Here is a 24,485-nt window from a genome sequence, read left to right as displayed (position 1 = left end):
TCCTCTAAGAAAGTGTCCTCCCCTCTCTGGGCTTGATTCTCTCACTGGTAGAATGTCAGTGTTTCGATGCTCCTTCCAGGTCTGAGAGTTTCTGAGTCCACCTCCTAGATGGTAGTGGGGCTGAGCACTTCAGAATGTTCTCGGCTTCAGATTTTTGGAGACGGGGTTTGTATACAAGGAGCTTAGCTCAAGAAAGAAACACAAAAATGCAGGAAGAGAGCTGGATCGCTTTGGGTATCACTTATTCCAAGTTTCTAATCGTGGGATGGACATGAGAGCCCAGAGAAGGGGAATGAATTGCCCCCAAGTCATACAGATAATTAATGGCAGAGTTCAGCTTTCCTGGTATTTTGGACTAACATCCTTGGATGGAAGTTTCCAAACTTTTCAGTTCATAGTATATTGAAGCCGGGTCCAAAAAAACCAACCAACCAATCAACCAAACAAACAACAACAAAAACAAAAAACCTACTTCCCAATCCGACAACAAGAATGCAAAAGCCAGCTTTAGCATGGGGGGTGGGGTGGGGACTGGCACTGCTTTGCGTGAGGCACAGTGAGGTGGTGTCTGGCTTGTATTAAAGCCCATGAGTGAATGATTAATCTTGGGTAGAAAACAAAGCCCGTGCCTTGTAATGTTATAGGTATTAGTGCTACAGAAGATTAACCCCACGACCCCCCCGGGGGACCTTTTCAGAACACTGGACTGCACTTTGAGAATCAGTGGATGATGAACACAGGTGGACTCACAGGTCCTATCTGGTCCCCGCACCACACACACACACACACACACAAGCATTCACACATGTGCACTCACACATGCATGTTCACACACGTGCACTCACACATGCATGTTCACACACAAGCTCACCTCAGTTGCTCCTGCGTCTCTCCACAGGGAAGAAATTTTACGGTTCAGAGTGAACTCGAGCCCTTTTCCTGTCACTGATTCAAAGCTGGCAACTGGAAGGTCCTTTGAAATGCGTCCTCCTCTCATCCCAACTCAACAATGCCTCTACTCTGCTTTCCTGGTTTCTGAGATGTGAGGACCATAGTTGGCTGCTGTGACCCGCCCTCCCCCCTCCTCCCGCTGCCAGTCACCAGGTACATCCTTCCCCTTGCAGTACTCAGCGTGTCTGGTTCTCTCCTCGCCCAGCTTGCCCGTCTCCTGTTCCAGTTCCGGCAAGTGTCTTACTTCTCTGACCGTTTCCAACCTGTGCCTCCAGCCCTACATTTCCCGTGAGAGCCACACATCCCCAAAGACCTGTCCTATAACCAAATCTGGTCAGGATCCTCTTGCCTAACACTCTGTGGCTCCCCAGCACCCTCAGGATGAAGCCCAGACCCCTTTGGCAGGGCACTCTAGAGCCATCATTACTGGCTTCTCCCCACCTCTCTTTCTCAAATTCCACCCCCCTGCCCCCAACCTGCCAGGAGCAAGCAGTCTCAACTCCTACCCCTTGCTAAACACCCCGGCCTTGGCTTAGGTGCTACCCTTCTCCCCGAGGTGCCCACCGAGCCCTTTAAGCTAGTCAGGAGCTCCTACCCATCTCCTTCTTTCACCACAACCTTTCTCACTAGTTTGTGATGACTTGTTTATTTGTTCATGTCTTATGCTAATTCGATGAAGTTTCTAGAGGGCTAGGACTCCTTTATTGACTGGCTTATTAATCTCCACTGCCTAGCCCATGGTCTAGGTGATAAAGACAGTGCCAAATCAACACCTGCTGGATGAATGGAAGGCTGGCGTACATCATCTGGCCCAAGACCTTCACTTTAAGGATAGGGGACCTGAGGACCCAAGAGAAGAAAGGACACTGCTAGAAAATTCTCTTTTGTCCTCCTGATTCTCTGGTAACTAATCCACCTCAGAAGTTAAAAGACAGGCCTCCGTTATACCATCCATCATCTGTATTATCACCAACTTCTGACTTATAGATCTGTCAGAGTTTACTCACGCATACATGCATCGAATTTACCTACATTTATCGACCATCTACTCGATGCCTTGGCCTCGCACACAGAAGCTGAGGATCATGTAGCAAGTACGACCTAGTCCCCACCTCTGGGGTCTCACGGTCAAGTCAAAATGCTGCCAAACAGGAAAAATACATGGATACATTCTGAAATTGTCACAGAGGGAGAGCTTGGCAGGCTCTGAGACAGACACAGGATATCTGTGAGGAGTTCTGAGAGCCCCCGTGTGTCTAGAAGGCTTTCTCTAGAGATGGCCAGTCTGTGAGCTCACAGTGCAGACCCGTTCGCTCATGTGACATGTGACCTGCTCCCTTCACCCTCACTGAATTAGATGCATTCAAGGCAGATGAGCTCAAGAAGAGTCTGAACAGAATGTTGGAGCCAAAAATGTACTGTGGAGTCATCTACCTGTGCCTTCATTTCACAGAAGGGCAGCTTGGGTCCACAGAGGGGGAGTCGCGGGCCAGGGTCTCAGCAAAAATTTTAAGAGATCGGTGCTGGAATCTAGGTCTGATTCCATGGCCAGCACTTTGGAGGGATTTTTTTTCCCCCTTCTTCTTCTTCTTCTTCTTTTTTTTTTTTTTTCTTTTTCTTTAGCTGAGTTACAGAGATTACAGTGCAATTTGTTTTTCCTTTCCTCTAATCCAACATTGAACCTTAGTAACTCCGGTTAGAGTTTCACGGGAAACTGCTTCATGTGTGTGTCTGTGCACGCCTGTGCTTTTGCCTTTCACACATACTCTCCAGACTGGCCCTGGCCAAGAACAAGCCTAATGAAAACCAAACAATAGGAAGAATCAGGAACATTTAAAGCTTTATGGTTCCCGGGGTTACATCGTGTTCTGGCATGCCCATTATCTCATTGGTTTTCTCAGGATACCCCTTGCGAGACTGCACGGATGGGAAATGTAACCCCCCCCCTTTTTTTTTCCAAGGGAAGAAGCAGGGGCTCAAACTCAAACCATTGGAAGGACCCAGTCAGGGTCACACAGCAAGGCAGCTGTGTTCTGGCCTGGGAATCAGGTCTCTTAATTTTGAATTCAGCCTCTCTAAAGTAATGTCTGAGGTTCCTGTTAGAACAGACACAACAGAAACCCACTAAGACCTGCCCTAAGGGTTCGCATCATCTCTGAGCACAGACTGGATGGATTTTGTCCACTCTTCTTGCCAATGTCCAGTGCGAGATAAATTCCTCCATCCCTTCCACATCTGTAATTACTCCGATGGCTGTTATTTTTCTTCTCCTTCCTATTCATTTATTTGTTTTCTTAAAAATCAGGAATTAGAGCAGCACAACTAAGTCCAGTCCATCCTACCAACCCTCAGGGCGAACAGCAAAAGAACAAAGGAGTAGGTGCTATCAAGACACCCACTGTAAAATCCCATTGCACTAACGCGTTGTTTTCCAAAGGGACTCATAACCTACCCCACCCTCTAATAACATACTAAATTAAAATCTATTCTTTGATTTCCAGAAATAATATTTCCCTCATTCCGAATACTCAAACCTGAAACTTGAAAGTCATTGGACAGCTCCTTCTTGAAACCTTGCGTCTGATACGTCACCAAACGCTGTTGATTCTACCTTTAAAACATAACCTCCAATCCATCCACTTCACTATGCAAGTAAACATAATCTCTAATTTAGACTTCAGCAATAACTTCTGGATGGACTTTCTCATTCTCCCTCAGTCCTTTCTTCACACAGTACCCAGAGCAATTTTATTAAAAAAAAAAACAAACAGGTCTGATTGGTTTGTTCCTTTATTTCCCAACAAATAAACCCAAACTCTGTAGTGTTGGCCACACCCTCCTCATAATCTGGCCTCTGATTACCTCTCCCGTCTTGACTTCTATATCTCTCCCCTTAATTCAAGGAGGGATTATACTCTATTATAACCTCACAATAATAATCTTCAACTTATAATTCTCTTTTAATTTGAGCTATTATTCAGCCCAGACCTCCTATCCAGCTGTAAGATTCAGAATCCCGGCGCCAGCATGGAGACTCGAATGCAATAGGGCACTCGTTCTCGAAGGAGCGAATGAATAAATTTATCAGTGGAGCCTCTGTGGGTCTTCTTTAACATCTGTTGAAGAGACACTGTAACAACTCACTTTAAAGTCGAGTGGTGCGTCAGATTGAACCATAGAAATTCAGTTAAGTCATTTCAGTGGTGTTAGCACCAAACAGGAACCCTTCACACTTTCAAAATCATGAAGGTATGGAGACAGTTAGCACCTCCATGGACACTGCTGCTGACCATGGAGATCTGTTGATTTTACTAAACACTTTTGCTTTCTCTAATATTCCCAGAACCCATATTTCATTCTGAGAGGTACTTGGCCTAAGACTGACAAGAGGGAGTCATAGGAAGATGATGCCCAGCTTCTAGAAATAGAGTAAAATTGTGCTGACCAAACAGCCTGCTAGCCTGGGCTAGGAACAGAGGTATTTGCTCTGGGTTTGGAGAGACAGCTCTTACTCCTGTTGCTGTTCATCAGAACTTGTGGGCAGGATATCAGAATGCAGATGAGACTATCTGGGTTGGCATGGGAGGACCTACTCAGGAAGAGGTCTGACCTGAAGCGTGCATTTCAGCAGAACATGACTGGAAACCACGATGGTCTGACAATCTCCACGCTCAACAAGTCTCCCCCTCCTCATCTATTTAAATGTTCAAAAGACAAAGGAATATGTTTGTTCTCTTTTGTGTACTTATTCTAATGCACCTTAGAAACAAGAAAAGCTAATTGAAATATCGACTTTCTCCATCCATCAAGATGCCACCTTATGCTCTGCCTGTCACAGCAATGACTGTGCTCAGTAATTTGCAAGGAACAGCCTTTGGAGGTCAGGCAAGGAGATGTAAAACTTGACTCTACCATTTATTAATGGTGAGATCTTACTTAAATAAATGGCTTTACCTCTTGGAGTCTCAGCTTCCCCATCTAAATATAAGGCCTACTGATACCTATACCTCATTGGTAGGTTTATAAAAATACTGAGCATATCTGAAGTATTCACTACATGGTAGTTAGTAGCAGTGATGTTAGTGCTACTAGTTGCTATCGGCATATGTGATGGTGGTTAACACAGGGACTAAATTTAGCCCCCACGGAGGGCAGAAGCTGGTTTGGTGTTCCTTATTTCCTTATCCATTGTATTTTCAGAAAGTGACATGGTTCCCAGCCAGGGAACATACTAAATCAGCATTTGAAAAATATATCAATGTATAAATGATTACACAAAGAGTAACTTCTTATAAATGCTGGTTCTCTCTTGACTACCTATTTTACCCTAGATCCCAATACCATTGCTGGGTAAGCAGGAGGGCTGACATCAAATTCCCAGTTTAACAGATGGGAAAACAGACATGAAAAGCCAGATATAAATTAAAGACATTCATAGACAAGTCACAGAAGAGAAAGTGTAGATATCCAATAAATTTGAAAAGATGCTCACTCAAGACGTTCAATCACAAGACCATGGATGAGAATCCATGTTTTCAATCATGAAATGGACAAGACAAAGCACTTCTGTTTTGTCAGGTCGTAGGGACAATGAGAAACAGTAGGTCCTGCTGCACACTGCTGGCGGGCTGTGAGCTAGTTCACCATCTCAGAATACCAGAGGTTGTAACCCTTAAAATGACAAAGGCCCACAGATTACAACCCAGTAATACCATTTCTTGGTATCAACTCTAGAGAAGTGGTCACATGTGCCCACAAAGAGGTTCCTGTAAGAGTACTGACTACAGCACTGGCTTATAATAGAATGAGATATGAAATAATGCAAATGCCCAGCATTAGAGGTACAGCTAAACAACCTGTAGCACATTCCCACTATGGAGTACTCTATGGCATTTAAAAGGGATGAAACAGATTTAAGAACCAGAGTGGATAATAGCCCAGATTACTATGTTCCTCCCTCAAAACTCCATTTGGTCTCTGACCGAACATATACTGCTCCCATAAAGTGTAGTATGTTGGTTCGTTCATTCATTCATTCATTCATTCATTCCTTTATCAATGTATACTGAGAATCTACCTAGTTTTAACTATCTGTACTAGGGCAAACCTCTTCAAAGATCAACCCTTAATCACATTTAAGGTCTCAGTTTAGACATTGCTTCTCCTAAGAAGCTTCGTTAACCACCTCAAGCTGGGGGAGATACCTCTCCTATGTCTTCCCACAACCCCCCATGCTCCTTGCCCTAGAACTTTCCATGTGCAGAATAGTTCCCTGATTCTTTGCCTGTTCATTCCCTTTAAACTGTGTGCTCCTAAGGCCAGGAATCAAGGCTCTGTTCCTAATTCCAGCATAGTCTATGGCGCACAACAGACACTTGTAAATACTTGTTAAACCAAACAACAAGCATTACTGAACACAATTATATTTGATTTGCACTCTTTGGTGGATGAATGAATTAACAAATGGACACATACAAGAACAAAGAATGGGTGCCTGGGTGACATACAGAAAGCCAGGAAAAGAAGTAGGACTAAGAAAAACAATGAAGTGGTGACTCAGCTTGAGAGCCATAGAAACAGCATGAGAGAGCAACATGTGCTTTCAGTTGACCCTGATTTAGTCTGCACTTTCCCAGTCCTCTGAGGCTTAATATGGGATCCCATGTCAATGTTATGGCTAAGATCTGGAGACATGAGACCCATATTCCGAGAGGTTCCACTTTGTGTTACTGCTGACTCATTCTTTACTCATTCATCTAACAAGCATTCAAGGAACCCTGATTCTGTCGCATATGAGTGTGTTAAAGTTTGTACTTAAGAATCTGAACCAAGTGAGAGAAAAGGAACAAAAACAGAAGCACAGTCAAATATAAGACAAGCCAAACAGTGATCAAGGACCAAAGATCCTGTTATAAGACACCCATGTTCCAAACAGGCTAGAATCTCAGTGATGGCAGCTCAGTTAGTCTTTATTATGAAGCACTAAGAGACACTTCTGGTCTCTGTTCAAATATCACCTCATCAGAGGCCCTCCCTTACCACTTCTCTAAAGTCACTAAATCCTACCCAACTGGGGTATGATGAAATCGTTTCTGGTTTGTGTCTCCCAGCTACATTGCAGGAATCAATGAGAGCCAGGACCTTTCCTGCTCCGTTCACTACTGCATCCCTAATGCCTAGAAAGTAGTTGGGCTCCTGATGGGAATCAACAAACATCTGCTGAGTAAATGGATTGCTCAATGAAGCTTCTGAGCTGATTGGTGGGGTTTCTCAGCACATAAGAGTCCAGAGTCCGATCTGAGATCTGATTTGTAAAATCTGGACTCATATTCCTAAGAAATTCCACTCAGGTCTTATAAATGAATCCTTTCCTTTTGCTTATTCATTTCCCTAAGAATTATATTAAGAATGCCAAGAAGCTGAGGCAAAACAGACAGAGACTATGGTTGCAGGTTAACAAGTCTGAACGTGACAGAAAAATCAGTAGAATAATTAATTGAGATACACATATAAGCCAATTGGGAGAAGTGACTTCTAAGAATATTTCTAGTTCTACATCAAAAATTCTGAGAGAGAGGCACAGACACATATCTGTCCAACCAGAGAATGAAGGACTAAGAGCACTAGCTTTGGAGTTGATGGAATTACACACAACCCCAGGCAGGCAGGTTGACAGCTGTTGAAAGTCCGAGAGCCAGATCCTCATCTATAATCTGGGAAGAAGACCACCTACTTTGTGGAGCTGCTATGCAGATCAAATCAAATGAGCTCACTTGAGTAACACCCTTAGTAAGTTCTTGACATATATAGTAGGTGCTCAGTAAATCCTAGCTTCTCCATTTCTCTTCAACCAGTAAACTCCTTCCCATTCTTCATTTAACAGCCACTCAAAACTACTCACTGTCTACTTGGTGCCTGTAATTGTTCTAGGCACTTGGAAAGCACTAGCAGACCAACAGGCAAAAGAAAAAAAAAATCCACTCTTCATTCCTTAATTGTACCTCGGTTCTTCCAAGTTTGAGTTAGAAGCCACTCTGTCTCTGCCTTCAGGGCACTACTGTCCTGCGGTGACACTGCTTCCCTATCTCTTCTCCTCCAGTGTGAGCACCCAGAGCTCAGCCTCCATGCCTGTCCTGGCACCACAATATCATCATTTCCTAACACAGTGTACGCTATCTGATAGACACTGCTAAATTTCTGCTGAATGAATTAGGGATGGGTAGACGTATAGATGCATAAAAGAAGAGAGTGAACTGCTATTTGTCGTTTCTGGTTTGCTTTATACCTCACTTTCTAAGAACAAACAAACAAAAAAGCCTTAGTTTTGCCCAGAGTCTTCCTTCTCTGAGTAATTTAAAGATTCCATATAGACCCAAGTTGCACAGTGGCCAGTACAGAAGCACTTGGCAGTCAAGTCGAGAAACAGAAGCTTCCCTGCTCTTTCTTCCCAGCCAGAGGCATAAGGAACTGGCCATGTAACTTGCGTTGCTGGACTCCCAGAGTGGGTCACAGTAGCTGATGGAGGGCTGGTGGCTCGTGAGTCATATCCTCTCTTCCACTTGCTGTATCTCAGACTTGAGCCAGCTTGCATGCATGTCAGAGGTCCAGAATTCTGCCTTTGCATTATTAAAGTAGAAGGCAGTATGGTGTTATGGTTGAGAAGGTATTGTTTGGAATTAGATGTGGGCTTTAAACCTGCCTCTGTCATTACCAGCTGTATCAGGTCGAATAAATCACTTTTCTGAGCTTCAGCTTTTCTTCTGAGCTTTGCTGCCTCATAGATATTTGGCAAGGCACTTAAAGCAGACAGAAGACTCAGCAAGTGGTTGGCGTTATTGTTATTTTTATTATTATTGTCCACACACTACACACGGCACTAGGGCATCCCAGTCAATCAGTGAGCTGCCCTCTGGGTACTGATTCTTATAGACAGTCTCTGCTAAGTCTTTTCTAATACCAAAAAGTGCATGAATCACCTGTCACCCAAAAACAATGTCTACCCACAGAGAAAAGTTTAGTGTGTTGCCCCCGCATTTTACAAAGAGGGAAACTGAAGCCCAAAGCCATGATACGATGTGTCTGCACAACATATAGTGAGTTTGTAGCAGAGTCAATGCTGGTCCCCTTTTCCTCCACCAATGTCCCTTCTCACTCAATGGACGGGTTTCCATAGAACAGAGAAGTTCCACATTTCTTCCTCTTCCTGGCCAAAAGTAATCACTCTCCTAGAAGTGTCCATTGGGTAAGCACAGAAGCCTCTCCCTTCATCAATGTCATACCTTGGGAAACTATCTCCAGCACAGATAAAGGAAAGAATAAATATTTTTGTTGAGGGAAAAAAATGAAGACAAAGGTCAAAGGGAACCATGTAATGGGTTGAGTCAGGGAAGAAAAAGAAAGCATTTTTTCCCTCTCTCCTCTTTTTCTCCAAAACAGTCTTTATATAGAACTTGTATAAGAGCCAATTTATTCGATATGGAAAAAATGTGAAAGCAGCAAAATGCACCACACACACCATACCGCACCACACACACACACACACACACACACACACACACACACAGATGTATTTGTGTTGGAGTTCAGAACTCAAATTACCAAGAGATAAAGGAGTTGAAATGGTTGACTTGGAATGATGTTTTACTCTTTTTAGAGTCTCAGTCTCATTCAGGTCAGGAAATATAGTCCAGCCTAGGTCTCTAGTAAATTCCTTGGGACTTGAGAAAGACATAGAGGAAGTCCATGAAGGCCTCAGTCTAGTCCGTGAGTCTGAAATGTCGTAGCGGGACCTAAGAAAGATTTGTTGAGTGAATGAAAGACCGAATGGGATATGAGAGTGTGGGTCTGAAGAGAGGTGGTTCTGGAAGCAAAGTGGCACAGGACTGGGTGTTTTTAATGACGTGGTTAAAGTCCTCAGTACCGAAGTGAATGTCTCCAGGAAAGGGGTCAGGTCATCCCTGAAATACCTAGCTCCCAGGGAACACTCTGGCACACAGAATGTTTTCAAAACATATTTGTAACCTGAATGAGTACTGGGAAAGAGACCCTGGAAATCCCTGAGCCTTCCAGATCACTTACAGCAGCGGCTATTAAACTGGAGCCTGCATTAGAGTCGTTTGGGAAGACCCCACAGTCGAGTTCCTGATTCAGTTGTCTGGGCTGGGATCTAAGGACTTGCGCTAAGTTCTTGGGTCCTGCTGCAGCTGGCCGGGGGCCCTACTTTAAGAACCTGCTTTAGTGCAGTGGCTCTTAAACGTGGTTGCACATTATAATCATCCAGTGAGATTTTAAAAGTTCTGATGGCCCGGCTTTATCCCCCTTACCAGTTAATTGAATACCTGGGGGGAGGGTGTGGGGGGGTGCGGATCAGAGAGGGGATGCTGGGAAACACAAGGGATTTAAAAATGCTCCAAATTTCCATGACATGCAACTGACTTGGAGAACCCCTAGTCTAGTATGACTTCTTTATATATTAAGGCCCCTGAAAGCTGGATAGGGTAAGTAAGCAACTAGCTTAAGATTGTAGAGCAAGTTCATGACTATCTGGCAATGGAACTCAGGAGGATCCCGCGTCTTCAGCTGAATTTCTGCCCTTCCACATTTGCCAGCCCATGTCGGCTCTTACAGGCGCACAACTCCAGGCAAAAAACGAAAGCTGGGTTTAAACTGAGAGTTTAAGGCATCTATGACTTCTTCTCTCCATTGTTTTATAAAGAAATTTTAAGTGGATGCATATTTATAGAGCTTTACCACTCTAGACGAGCAAGAAGATGAAAGAGACAGAGTTATGGAATATTTTCAAGGCAAGATGATCCTTTAAATTTTAAGTACATTCTCAAACACAAACCAAGTGCTCCCTCTGAGTTCTTGACCAGATGTTCTTCATCTCTGAGTCAATGAATGGGCACGGATCTGCTTGTGATGTGCACGTTAATTGCTGGCATGTAAAAGGGAGCGCTGGTAAAGTGTTTGAAAGTGGTTCTGTCTCTTAAAAAGATTAAAAGTTTCCTCCAAAATTTGGTTTCTATTAATGATTGGCTCAGTAAATATATTCAAGCAGACGGAGCAGAGACTGGGCCTTGTATCATCTTAGAACCAAAGAAAGTGCCACAAAAGGTGCAGAGAAGCCACTGACTTGAGCATTTTCATCACACAGAAGAGGGAAGCCAGGCTCAAAGAGATCGACGGATTTACCTAAAATTAGTAGGTGGACTGGCTGGAGCTGAACACAAGGTATCTGACTTCTGAGCTATTGTTCTCGCCAGTATTCAAAGTGTTCCCTGCCCGTATCCCTTGCACACAGTAGATGTTCAACCAAAGTTTGGTGATTAACTTCGTAGACTCTTGGTACCCAAGTTAGGTCGGTTAGATTAAAGCAGAAGTTGAAATCACATCTTTAATTGAATACTGGTTGAAGACACTGGGTTAGGAGTCAGGACAGAACCTTGATCTCACCACTCCCTAACTATGTGATCTTAGACAAATGACTTCACATCTCTAAGCTGTCATTCCCTTCTTTGTAAAACAAGAAGGATAATTGGGCTGTGGTTATGGAGAGGACGAAGAGTAAAAGATGCGAAGGTCTCAGCCCACTGTCTGGCATGTAAGCAAAGCACTAATGAGGTCATTGTAAGGTGGTCTCTTTCCTAAAACAAATCCCAAGGAAGTCTGAGGAAGAGGTGGCTTAGAAATGAATATTAGGGACAAGCACTATCTCACAGAGAAGCTGTGTGTATCCCCGAAGGCTCCTGGAGACCTAGAGCTTTATGGGCTCTTAAGGATCAAATGAGTCTGCACCTCTCTCCCACTTCAGAAAAGGGAACCACACAAGGACTGTGACTGGTTATATTCACCTTCCAGGAACATTCTCATGCAAATACACGGAAACATGCTCAATTTCTAGGCATCCTGGTATAACTTCATTCCCTTCTCACTCACTGCAAAAGCAATCACAATGCACAAATCTTCTTCAATTAAATATAAAAAGGAAATATTTTTCAAACTTCAGCTCTTCTAATTTCATGAGTAATACATGGCTTTCTTGTGGCTAATCTTACTCAGCCTCTTTCATTTTTATTGCTGGGAAAACTAAGAGAGGTCCGGGAGTCTTAGCGTTACATTAGAGCTCTCACCAAAAACCCAGGCAGGCTTTCTGGTTCCTTGTGTATTACCATTCCCACCGTATCGACCCTGCCATGTTAGGACAGTACTACAGTCCATGCCAGGTTATGAATCCCTAGAAGTCATGAACCTTCTTCTAGGGCAGGCCTCTCTGAGCCTCCTTACCTTTCTCTGTACCCCACCCACCTGACCATCTCCCTAGCCAGAGAGCACACTTACGTGTCCGTGAATCTTCTATTGAGGTATAGGAGGGAGGCCACGTCCACGTGGAGAGGAGGGTCCCGGACCACCTTGTACTGCAGAGGCTTACACTCTAGACAGAGAGGGCTGTCTGCAATGGAGGTCAACATGGCCGCATCAATCTCTAGGTGCTCATCCAATGTGTAGATCTGGATGCCGTACACCTCCTCACCCACATCCCGGAGTTTGATGGTCAGTGGGACATCGCAGAAGACGTTCTGAGGGCCCAGAGAGATGTTCTTCCCACTGACAGTTAACAGTTTGATGTCATTGACAGCCCCACTAGAGTCCCAATCAGTGGAGACAAAGGTCACCCAGACGGTTAAAGACTCAGGGACCAAGGGGTAGCGGAATTCCAGTTCAAGGTAGCAGCCTTGTGGCTCAGGGCAGGCTGGAGGGACTGTGTGTGGGTTGACAGCTGAATTTGGACTCCAGGTGCGGACACTGGACTTACAGGGCTGTTCAACATCTGGATGACCTATGGAGAAGAGATGAGGGTATGAGTTCCTGAAAGCCCTGAGATGCTAGGAGAGACTGGCCTGACCTGAGCTCAGAGAAAGGGGAAGGGAGAAGGAAGATTCTCAGTGTTCTAGTGTATCAGCTATGGGCACAACAGAGAGCTCGTCTCCACCCCTGCGATACAGTTCTCAGATGAATCACCAAACATTTGGTCAAAACTACATTCAAGTGAGTATCTTACTCTTGAGTCAATGCCCCAACTTTCCTTCTTCATATCCTACTTGCAGGCTTTGCTGCCTCAGATGGAAAGAAGGGAGGGACACACATTTGCCAAATACCCATACATCCCCTGAACTTGCTTACTTCTTGCAAAGACTCATCTCAGAGGTGAGGCAACTAAGGCTCAGAAATGTGGAGTGAACTGATCAAAGTCTCACAGCTTGATGTGAAGGTCAGCATTAGAACCCAGTGTTGTCTCATCTTGAAGTTCATACTCTTTATTCTCCCTACTGCATGCAGAGGCCACTAAAATAAACTAGGATCCCTGCAGTACTGCTTTCAGTACAACCTGCTTGAAATGACAGAAGAACCAGAAACCTTCAGCAAAAAAGAGGTGAGCACAGACCATTTCTCCCCTCGAACTGAGGATTCTGGGAGGAAACTGTCTAGAACCATGAATGACAGAGTGGAAGGCGGTCCTGGAGCCATCTTATCTCTCCTCCTCTTCGCCACATGAGGTCATTCCATACCACTGAGCTCCTCAGAGCTCTGTCCAGTCTGACTCAGGAAGAGGAGTATTGGGTGAGGTGGGGGGAGAAGGAAGGAGGGATTCTTCTGCTCCTTCCCTGGGGAGACAATGCCTCATCCCCACTGATCTCAGCCTGCAGCGACTTCGGAATTTTTCTCTGCTGAGATCATTAGTCCTAGACCCTCAGAGAGCTCTCCTTTGCACTGCTGAGAAAAGTAATCAGGACCCAGTGTAGCGATTGGCTCTAATTTGTTTAGGGGAGTCTAGCAAGAGATACAGATCAGCTGGCAATGGTAGGATGGAAGATCTCAAATTATCCTATTAGCCACATTTTTTTCTTCTTCTTTTGCATCGCTGGTTGGTGGAAGGTGGGGCACTGGACATTTCTAAAGCAAAAAGGAAAAGGCAATCTCTGTCTGAAATGGCTTCGTGGTAGTGCTACAGCATCACAGGATTCACGATATGAAAACCAGAACACCACTTTGGGTGGGACAGGTATTACAGTGAAGGCTACAACAATGCCTGCAATCTCTGTGCCTCTGCCCAGCCAAGGGAGAAGAGAAAAGACACCAAGTGGAGACGGAGAAGAGAAGAGAAAGAAAGAAAGGGAGGGGAACAGTGTGAGGAAAATTCAAAAGACTTTTTAGATAGAACACATCAGAGCAGGAGGAGATGGACGGAACTACAGGATTCCTCTAGCACTCCTTGGCAAAGCTCATCCATTATTTGCAGCAAAGGCTGATTAGAAGTGACCAGTGGTTTAAGTCAAAGGCACGAATAAGGGGCACCTGGGTGGCTCAGTGGGTTAAAGCCTCTGCCTTCGGCTCGGGTCATGATCTCAGGGTCTTGGGATTGAGCCCCGCTTTGGGCTCTCTGCTCAGCAGGGAGCCTGCTTCCCTCTCTCTCTGCCTGAGCCTCTGCCTACTTGTGATCTCTGTCTGTCAAATAAATAAATAAATAAATTTTTTTTAAAAAAGGCAGGAATAAGACTCTTTAGGGAGGCTGAAGCTTTTCTTCCTAGAGACTCTCCAACTCAGTGGAGTTCCTGATTCTCTTAGCTTTGTGGGTTGTTGGCACATACGTTTCCCTTACTCACTGGGCTCTAGTGAGGGTAGCGTTTTAATGCCTGGGAAGCACATTCCCTGGCCATTAACTTATTCACCTGATTGTCACCCAGATCCCATAAGACGGTTACTGTTTTTACCCCTTATACCTCTATTTCACTCAATACCAGGCACCTTTATTTAATATAGCGCCTGAGCCATAGATAGTAACTAAAGTGGACATTCACTAAATATTTGTGAAATGAAGAATCTTCTATCTTGTTAATATGGAGTTAAAAACATGAGAGCTTCATGGAACGCTGACGCCTGCTGGTGGGGAGTGCCCGGTGAGCATTCCTCCCCCTCCGCACACTTTATCCGGGAACTGTCAAGGGACGGAGCAACCCTTCTCCCTTCCGTGGAGAAAATGACTACCAGTGGCGGCAGCCGCAAGAGAGCAAAGGCGACAAATGTGTTTGGCTCCTGCCTTCTCCCTGGTTTCTTGTTAATCAACAGAGGGACCAAAAGCTTTCCGAAAGACAGGAATGCGAGCCTGGACATTACACTCAAGTACATAACCAAGAATGGAGATCTTAGCAAAGTGTGTGCTTGTCTGCTTATCAGAGATAAATGTTTGCATATGAAAAAGAGCCTTGGGGGTGTGCCGAGTCCAACCATCACCAAGGCCGCAACCCCTCTGACCATACCAGGCTCCACCAACCGACCATCCCCTGGTGTACGGCGCCGCCCAGCACGTTACCTGCCTCTGCTCTCTTCGTCCTGGCAGTGAGTCTATGGCACAGGTCTTACAAAAATCATTTCACAAAAGGGGGAACTGAGAGTCCGGTGCCTAAGTCCACCCCGGATGGGAAGCATGAATATTATGGGATACTGCTGGTCCTGGCAGCGTGCCGAACTTCGAAGCAATGGAGGCTGGGCTAGAGGATCAGCCATACAGCTTCTCATCGTGCCACCTACTCTGAAGATACTGACGTCACAAGGGTGCTCTAGAACTCGAATGGGAGGGGGTATTGGCACATGCTCACGAATACTGAGCTTTGTTATGAAACATCAGGAGGAATTAATAGGGAAAAACTTGGGAGGAAGAGATAGTCCAAAAAAGAGAAGAGCTGAGAGAGAACGGGAAAGAAGACGACTATGGTTCTGAGCACAATGGGGCAGCGGCAGGAGACGAGGCCCGCGAGCTAAACAGAACCCAGGTCACGAAGGACTCCTGGGTCATTTTAAGGAATCGGCATTTTATACCAAGAGGGACTGGCTAGTGAAAAACTGTAAGCAAACAAGTGAGAATTGTCTTTTAGAAAAACCACTGTTGACAGTCACAGACACTAGCTATCCATCTATGTATTCATCCATCTATTTGTCCATCTGTCCATCCACCCAGCCATCCATCCATCCACCCATTCATCCATCCATCCAAAAAATAATTATTGACTGCCTGGTGTGTGTCCAGTGTTAGGCAAGTCCCTGGGGCAACAGGTTTCTACACACATGGTCTCTGGCCCCGTGGAGCTTCTAGTCTAGCGAAACCAGGGGAGAAAAGGCTGTACTAATGTACATAATCACACCCGTGGCTTAGACAAGGGGACGTCAGAGGGGATGAGGACTAACCACATTGACTAAGGAGGAAAAGAGAACAAGGATAGTGTGGTTGTGAGGCAGGGAGAAGGGCAGCAGAAAAGGGAAGGGAGGGGTGGGGATAACTGGAAGGGGGGTTGGGAAGGGAAGCAAAGAGGGAGGGAGGGGAAAAGCCTAAAGGTACTGTTACCTCATTGTTAATACACACCCTTTTGTATATATGGCGACTAAATGAAAAGTTATGTGTTTATATAAGCTGTCCACTGGAAGTGAGGCCATGTATGTGTGTGAAATGTATTTAGACATACTTACGCTGATTCAAATGTACATTTATGAAGATCCATACAGACATCTCTCACATATCTTTGTGTACATACGCTGCAGCTGTTGACACAAATGTGGTTGTAAAAACTTGGCGCCAAGTTTTTTCCAGATGAATACTTCAGCACACCTGAAATATTCCGGGCACCAAAAAGGGGGAAAGGCCTCACACAAATAATAAAAATGAAAACAGCTAGTGCCACGTGTTCCTCTCTCATGGAAAACCCAGCCCTTGTAATGCTTTATATGTTTGTGTACGTGATCTTAATTGAGATCTGAGTTGATGAGGTCTGGCTATCCATGCCCTAGGTAACGAGTGTCCGTGGTATCAGACACCTCAGGAAATATTCATCTGTGAAATAAGAGTTTTTGCTCAAGAGATAGGAAAACAGGGTCTGTTTTGCATCCAAGCACTTTCTGTGGCCAAAGGCAAGAATTTCTGTGGCTGTATTTACCTGAAGTTCACGGAATGGAGTTAATGGATGATAGTGGGTGTGCAACAAGTATTTGTTAAATGAAAAAAAAAAAAAACCACCTTCTATCTTATTAATATGGAGTTAAAGAAGTCACAGTTCCATGGAATATTAGAGCTACAGAGGACATTTATTCTGTACACGAGATGTTATCTTCAGAGAAGCTAAGTGACTTATTCAAGGGCACAGAGCACGTTGATGGCAGGGCTCGAACCAAGGTCCAGTCCTCTTCAACCCCACCCTCCATCCCATACTCTCTCCCCAACCCCACAGATATGTCTGGCATCGCTCATGGATTTGGGAGTTTTATGTTAGTTTGGGAAGTCCAAAAACTTAAACACGCAAAGATAAATAGGATGAAAATGAGTTGAGAAATAAATTGCAGAGTTTGGCTCATGGAAAAGTTTATTTCTTCAAGGATATTAAAAGGGTTTGAGCCAAAAGGATCAGAGAGCCTGTAATAGGATGCTCTAAAAAAAGAACAGTGTCTTTTCCTGGCCTGCATGCACTAAATTTACATATCCTGAAGGAAAACCCATGGCTGCTGGGTTTCCTTGCATGCCTGAGTCAGCTCAGGGAACCGGGGGGCTCAGCACTTCCCAATGAACTCGACTCTGCATCTCATGCTTTCAGAGGGTCAGGAGCAAACCAAGAACTGACTTAGCCAGTTGACAGCTGGGTTGGATGGAGGTGTGGGGAGATGTCTGCAAATTATTTCATTCATGCAGCGAGTAGAACAAACCAGGATGGTTTTAGCCAGAGAAGTCTTGGCAGAAAGTCTTGCTGATCCTACCTCCCAAATATCTCTCAATTCCATTGACTTCGCTCCCTCTCTCACTGCCATGGGCCACACCAGGGCCACCACCATCCCTCTCCTGGACTCCTGCAACAGCCACCCAGCTGCTCCCTTTCCTCCAGCACAGCCGTCCCGAGGCTCTTCACCACACAGCAGCCCATGCAATCTTCATAACACACACATTGTGCCATGTGTGTGTCACGTGTGCCCGGATCCCAACCAAGGCATGTGGTGGCTCCTTGCTGCCCTCTGCATAAACCCACCCTCATCCAGCCATTAGGGAACACCCAGTCCAACCTCCCCCTACTCCACACCTCACGTTTCATGCTCCAAACCCACTTAAGCTCTCAGGATTACTGAACAGCTTCCATTTATGTGGGTTACGTCTACTGGTAGTTATCATGGTACAAATGAACACTGAGAAACTTCAAACACGAGAACACATAAGCATGTGCTCCATTTGCCATCAGAGCAGTAATAACATCACATTCCACGCAGCCACTGGAAAGCAACACCGCTCCCTCGGGAGAGAAGGGGAGTGACAATGGTAAGCAATTACCATAGCATTATTATGAAAATAATTTTCGGTTTTGAGGATACCCCTAAAAAGTCTCCAGGAACTCCATAAGCCCTCAGATCACACTGAAAAACAAAAAAACAAAAAACAAAAACAAAAAAACCCAAAACACTGCTCTAAACATACCAAACTTCTTTCATGTTCTCAAATGTGCCTTAATCACTGGGTCAGTGATAAAGTCTCAGGTCTGGACGAGGTTGGCTTCTTCCCGATCCCCCTGGCACTCTGTGTTTCAGTTATCATGGGCCTCACCACCCCCGATGGTAGATGGTAACCACCCTTTTGCTCATCCGACTCCCCTGTTAGATGGTCAGCTCTGTCTTGGCCATGTATCCAGCACAGTGCCTGGCACACAGCTCCTATGGTGGCCGTAGATGGGCCTGGGTCACTCTGCACGGACACAGTTTGTCAGCTGGCAGGGACATGCCCTTTCTTCTGTGAGAACCCAACATGGGTTCCTCTGGGATGGAAAAGTCACGACTGTAGATGTCGGGAAGAACTTTCTAACAAATGGAGTTAGAACGGAAGGCCCAGGAATGTACGCGCGGGTGCTAGGAGAGCCTGGGTGAGGGAGGGCACCAGGGGGATTCCTTCACTGGGTGGGAACTGGGGCTAGATGAGCCAGGCCCCCCTTCCAAGTCTGACAGCCTGTGATCCTGGGGGGATGAACTGAGGGCTTCTCCCAGACATCCCTCTCGCTTTACATTCCAGATGGATTTGTTTAGAGTTCCTGAGTTCAGCTCTCTCATTTTTATTTTAAGCTACTTTAGAAGATAACAAAGTACAGTGCTGTCATTTTTCTCCTTCACTCTCCTCTCTGATCCCTCTCCCTTGCTTTATTCTCTGGCTTTTTCTTCTCAACCTTCTTTCTAAAAATATAAAAGAAAACAGGGGGAGTTCTTGCTGAACCTCAGGGAGGAATCCGATTCAGCTCTCTCTGATGGGCTGGTGTCCCCACCCAGGAACCGTGGACGAGAGCTGCCCTGCACAGGGGCAAGAGAGACCGATGGGTGGAGCACGTCTCTGGGGGCAAGGAAGGGCGGAGAACACAGGGTCTCTGCCGGCCGGGCTTCGGACACTAGAACTGAGCCCTAAAGATGGGTAGGGATCGTGGGAGGCAACTGAGAAGGCAACTTTCCACGAGATTCTCTAAGTTTCAAGGCCCTGCTGTCAGGGCCAAGTGCCAGTGGAACAAAGCATTGGGTGAAATGCACTCTCTTAAATTCTGCAGAAAACCCAGTGGGTCTGACAGCAAGTGGGGCCATAAGAGAGCACAGAGATTGCTGGCCCCTTGGAGGGCCTGGGAGACCCCCAGGGCAGGGGAGGGTCCCCTCATGGGGAAAGCCCACCAAGAGTGGCGATGGTGAGGTGCTTCCCTCCAGTGTCTTGCTGATAGATGGATCTCTACAAGGAGGGTACGTGGCAAAAAACTTCGAGAGGGACCGTCATACCATGTGTGTGGGTGTCCTGGATATTCTCCACAAAAAATGAAGAAGACAAAGATTACTGAAACCTTGACACCTCCCCAAGTACCTGTGATTTTTCTGTAAGGGGATTTTCTGTGCATCAACAGGCCGCCAGGGTCTGGAGGCACACATAAACACACATATACGCCATGTCTTTATCGGGCATGTGGCTTCAAGCACTCATTCAATATCTCAGCATCTTTGTTTCCTTGTATGTAAAGTGGGATGACATACTTAGGACAGTGCAGGAGTTCAGAGGACATGTGCTGAATTGATGCATGGAAACTGGCCTTGATCTTGGGCTGAGGGCAGAAACTCCCAGTTGTATGATGAATAAACTCTGGGGTTCTCACCTACACCACAGTGACTATAGTTAACAATACTCTATCACATACCTGAAAATCGCCCAGAGAGTAGATTGTACATGAGCTCACAAACAGACAATCAAAAAGTATGGGATGATGGTTGTGTTAATTAACCTTATTGTGCTATAATCACTTGCCATGATACCTGTATCAGATCATTGCTTTGTACACCTTAAACCTATGTTATATGTTAATTAGGTCTCAGTAAAGCTTACGGAAAAAGACAAAAATAAAATAAACTGGCCTTGCAAGGCTATCTATCGTGAGATCAAATGAGACAGTATGCAGGGAAGATGGTTACCATCCTAAGGCTCCGGCCACATTAAGAACTGTTCTTCGCACCCCCAACTTGTAAATGAGCTTCCAGGCTAGCTTACCTTCTGCTTCTCGAGGACTCCAGTGTCCTGATGGGCCACAGGGCATCGGGGAGGAGGCGTTGACGGCATACTGCACCAGGATTCTCCCTTCCAGGCAAAGGTCACATGCTGATCCCAATTCTCTAGGAGGCCAAGGAAAGAAGGGAGATGCACCGACTTAGGAACAGTTGAATGAGCTCCTGATCTGGCTAGGCCAAAGGCACCAGGGCAGAAGACACAACAATTCCATGCTACCCCTATCCTCCTTATCCTTGCCAAAGTTTCCAGATTATGACCATGAGTGAAATTCCACCCCACAGTCCAGAAAAAGATCTTATTTGGGCTTATGAGGCTTCTGTCCTACTGGTAGACACGTCTTTAATTTCAAGCAGTACAGAATCAACACCAAAGGCTTACACACCCACATTAATCTTAGTTTCATCAAACATCCAAAGCCCTATCGAGGATTTGATGTGTGGTTGTGAAAAAAATCTTTATTTCCATTTGACCTCAGATTTTATTCTTTGAACAGTGTTTATCAGGTACCTCCCATGTGCCAGGCACCATCCTGTGCCCTAGGTATTAAATAAAAAGAAGGCACGATTCAGTTCCTTCATCTGAAAATGAGCTGGCTGAACCCCCAGATGATGCCTATAGAACCTTCCATGCCTGACATTCTGGGGATGGATGAATCACCTCTGATTTAACAGTCAAAAGCAGCTTCCTTACCATGGCATCTAATTCATTTTAGCAGCTTTCCAAGGGGCAAGCCAATCCCTTGAAAGGCAGAGCCCCAGAAGTGGAATATTACGGTGGCTTCCTCTACTCTCAAGTGTCTTATGTATCTGGATTCAATCTCCCTTTAGCCACAACGGCCTCTGGGATCTTGCTTGTTCTCCAGACTTGGCATCTGTTTAGGAGGAAGCTGCCAGGAGGGGAGAGGGATCAGCCCATTATTTCTCAAAATGCAATGGTGCTGCCAATACCTCTTTCATCATTCCTAGAAGGATCATTATCCTTTAGCTACCTGAAAGATGCAATGGAGGAGCTTGACAGCCTTCCCTTCAAGGGGAAGCTCTGTAGCCCCTGGGTTCACATGGTAAGAAGGACTATGCTGGCGAGCCCCAGTCTGCTGGTGTTCCCCATTCCTCTTCCACACAGCTGCCAGGAAGCTCATTCCCAAACCTATAACTGAACAGATCACTCTCTTGATTATCTACTTATATGGTGGCCAATGTATGTAGAGGGATGGAAGGATGGATAGATGAGTGGATGGGTGGATGGGTGGATAGGTGAGTGGGTGGCTGGTTGGGGGATAGATAGATGGATGAATACCAGTCACTCAGACACATTGCTACGACTCTTAACTAACCTAGTCTAGATTCTCAAGCTGTAGATTTTCATCTTGCTTTATCATTGTTAATGTGAAATCATACCTAGGCAGAAATTCTGCAAGCACACTGATATCCAGTGAAAGGAGAATGATGAAATAGCCTAAGATTAATATGTTCAATGAAATGGTAAGCAGTCGTTGCAAAAATATTCCATGAAATCTCATGAAAAATGCATAAGCTACAATGTTCAGTGAAAAAAATCCTATTCAAAACTGACTTTACAGCAGCTTCTCAATGCTGTTCAAATAACTTCGACATCATAAAATATCAACACGAATTTCTGGGTGGTGGAATGAATATAGGATTTATATATCCCTTTTTATTCCTTTTTATTCCTTTATTCCTTTTTATTCCTTCTGGTTTTCTGAACTTTCTATATATTTTGAATATCTATGAATTACTCCTGGACTAGCAATAATAAGAATTATAGAAATACACTTGAAGGCGGGGAATGAGGAGTGCAGAGAGAGACTTCCTCACTCTGGAGGGCAGAGTTTCATTACAATGACCACAATCCATGCGTAGCAGCTCAGGGTCACATGACTGGCTCTATGATGACAACGAGATTATAAAAGTTCTGGGATGGAGTCAGGAACCACATAGGCCTAATGGCCACTGAGACTTCTTTCTGTTTCTTTAGATACTTGGTTTTAGATGATAATCCTATAGTCCCCTATACATCAGTTCTTCACACATCCTGGATTTCTTTTTTTTTTTTTAATATTTTATTTATTTATTTGACAGAGAGAGACACAGCGAGAGAGGGAACACAAGCAGGGGGAGTGGGAGAGGGCGAAGCAGGCTTCCTGCCGAGCAGGGAGCCCGATGTGGGGCTCGATCCCAGGACCCTGGGACCATGACCCGAGTTGAAGGCAGATGCTTAACGACTGAGCCACTCAGGCACCCCACATCCTGGGTTTCTAATAGATACTTTGATGAGTGACTAAACCATCATCCACCCGACAGTAAACATGCCTTGTTTGCACTGAGCTCCACAAAGAACTTTCCCTCATATTCAGCCACTGATTCACATATTCATTCACTGTTTTGTCTGTTCATTCAGCGGGTAGTCATTGAACTGCCTCTGGTTGCTAGGACTGTACAAGTTCCAGACTTCGGCTATCCAAGGGGAAGGAAATCAGGTATGCTACCTACACCTCATAGAGCTTGTGGCCAGATGGATAGTGCATAAACAAATAAGTAAACAGATATAAAATTATGGATTCATTAAGTTCCAGAAAGAAAGTAAATTGATGATGTAAGCAAGAATACTGGCGGGGGAGGTGCACTGGGCTAATTAAAATGGAAACAGTCATGAAAGACCTTAGTGAGGCGAAGCCATCTATGGTGAGAGCTGAAGGATGACATGAAGAGTGGATATAAAGCATTCCAGGGGTAATCTCAGGTATGTAAAGGACCTACACATGAAAAGGCGTGGTCTATAGGGATCCCAGAAGAAGTCTGAGTGACAGGAGTCATGAATGAAGGAAGGAGTGTTAAGAGAGGCAGCTGGACAAGTAGGCAAGGACCAGATCATGGGAGGTCCAGTAGACCACCCGCAGATTGTACATAAAAGAGGTGGGAAGCCAGTGGAGCCACTCTAAATCAGGGAGTGACATGATCTAATTTATATTTTAAAAAGACTGATCTTCATGCTGAATGAAACATGGATTCAGAAAAGAAGGACATAAGTAAAGCCAAAGTGGGCAACTAAATGCAATGGTGTGATTCTGGGCAGTGGGTGATGTTCCCACTTCACAGATTCAGAAATAGAAGATTATGAGTACAAAGTAATCATGCCAAGATCATAGCTCGTAAAGTTATAGAGTAGATACAGGCTTTACCAAAATCAGGCAGTATCCTACACATCCAGGGAGTATATGTTTTCTTACGTTTGGCATTTATTTGATTTTTATTTGTGCCTGTATCTACACAGACACACAATCTCTCTCTCTCACACACACACACACACACACACACACACAAACACACTGAAACCACCATAGTACAAGATGCTAACACTGGACAAGATCATCTTTCTTACCCACCTTCCATCCGAATCAAAGCCTGAAGTCTGTGCTAACAATACAGCACCCAGCAGCCACATGTGGGTCTTTGAATTTCAATTAATGAAAATTAAATAAATTTAGAAATTCAATTTCACACTTTTCACATTTCAAATGTTCCATAGCCAGTTGGCTAATGGCTACCATATTGGACAGCAGAAATATAGCACATTTCCATGACTGCAGAAGTCCTACTCAACAGTGCTTCTTCAGATTACCGTGTGTGATGAGTTAACTTCTCTCCCATGCATTTGGCATGGTACTCATCATACACCATTCTTGGGAAAACTGAGAAAATAGTTACTCAAGTCATTTTCTGTGTTCTGAGATTTGGAATAGGGAGAAAGGCCAGATGATCTCTGGTTTACAGATCAGAAAACTGAGGCTGAAGAGGAGGAGGAAACGAATGAGGTTGCAAAGACTTCAGACCCAGGTCTTTTGGGTCTGAGTCCAGAATTCTTTCTAATACACCACCGCCAATTGTTCAGATAACTGAAACCATTCAGTCAA

The 24,485-nt window shown here is 45.0% G+C and overlaps 1 protein-coding gene across 1 annotated transcript in view; it reads right to left on the bottom strand.

Annotated features, from left to right (window-relative positions):
- PAPPA (pappalysin 1) overlaps positions 1-24,485 on the bottom strand; it is a gene marked incomplete at both ends in the record, with an annotated part of 234,337 nt that overhangs the window by 140,364 nt on the left and 69,488 nt on the right. The window contains 2 exons of the mRNA XM_080820674.1: positions 12,292-12,790; positions 20,537-20,658. Of these exons, the coding sequence (XP_080676800.1) occupies positions 12,292-12,790; positions 20,537-20,658 (621 nt within the window). The remainder of the gene's footprint in view (positions 1-12,291; positions 12,791-20,536; positions 20,659-24,485) is intronic.

Source organism: Martes martes (assembly GCF_963455335.1).
Source record: "Martes martes genome assembly, chromosome: 12".
Classification (NCBI taxonomy): Eukaryota; Metazoa; Chordata; class Mammalia; order Carnivora; family Mustelidae; genus Martes; species Martes martes.
Note: the sequence above shows the minus strand (reverse complement) of the source record. Positions and strands in the feature narration are given on the sequence as shown.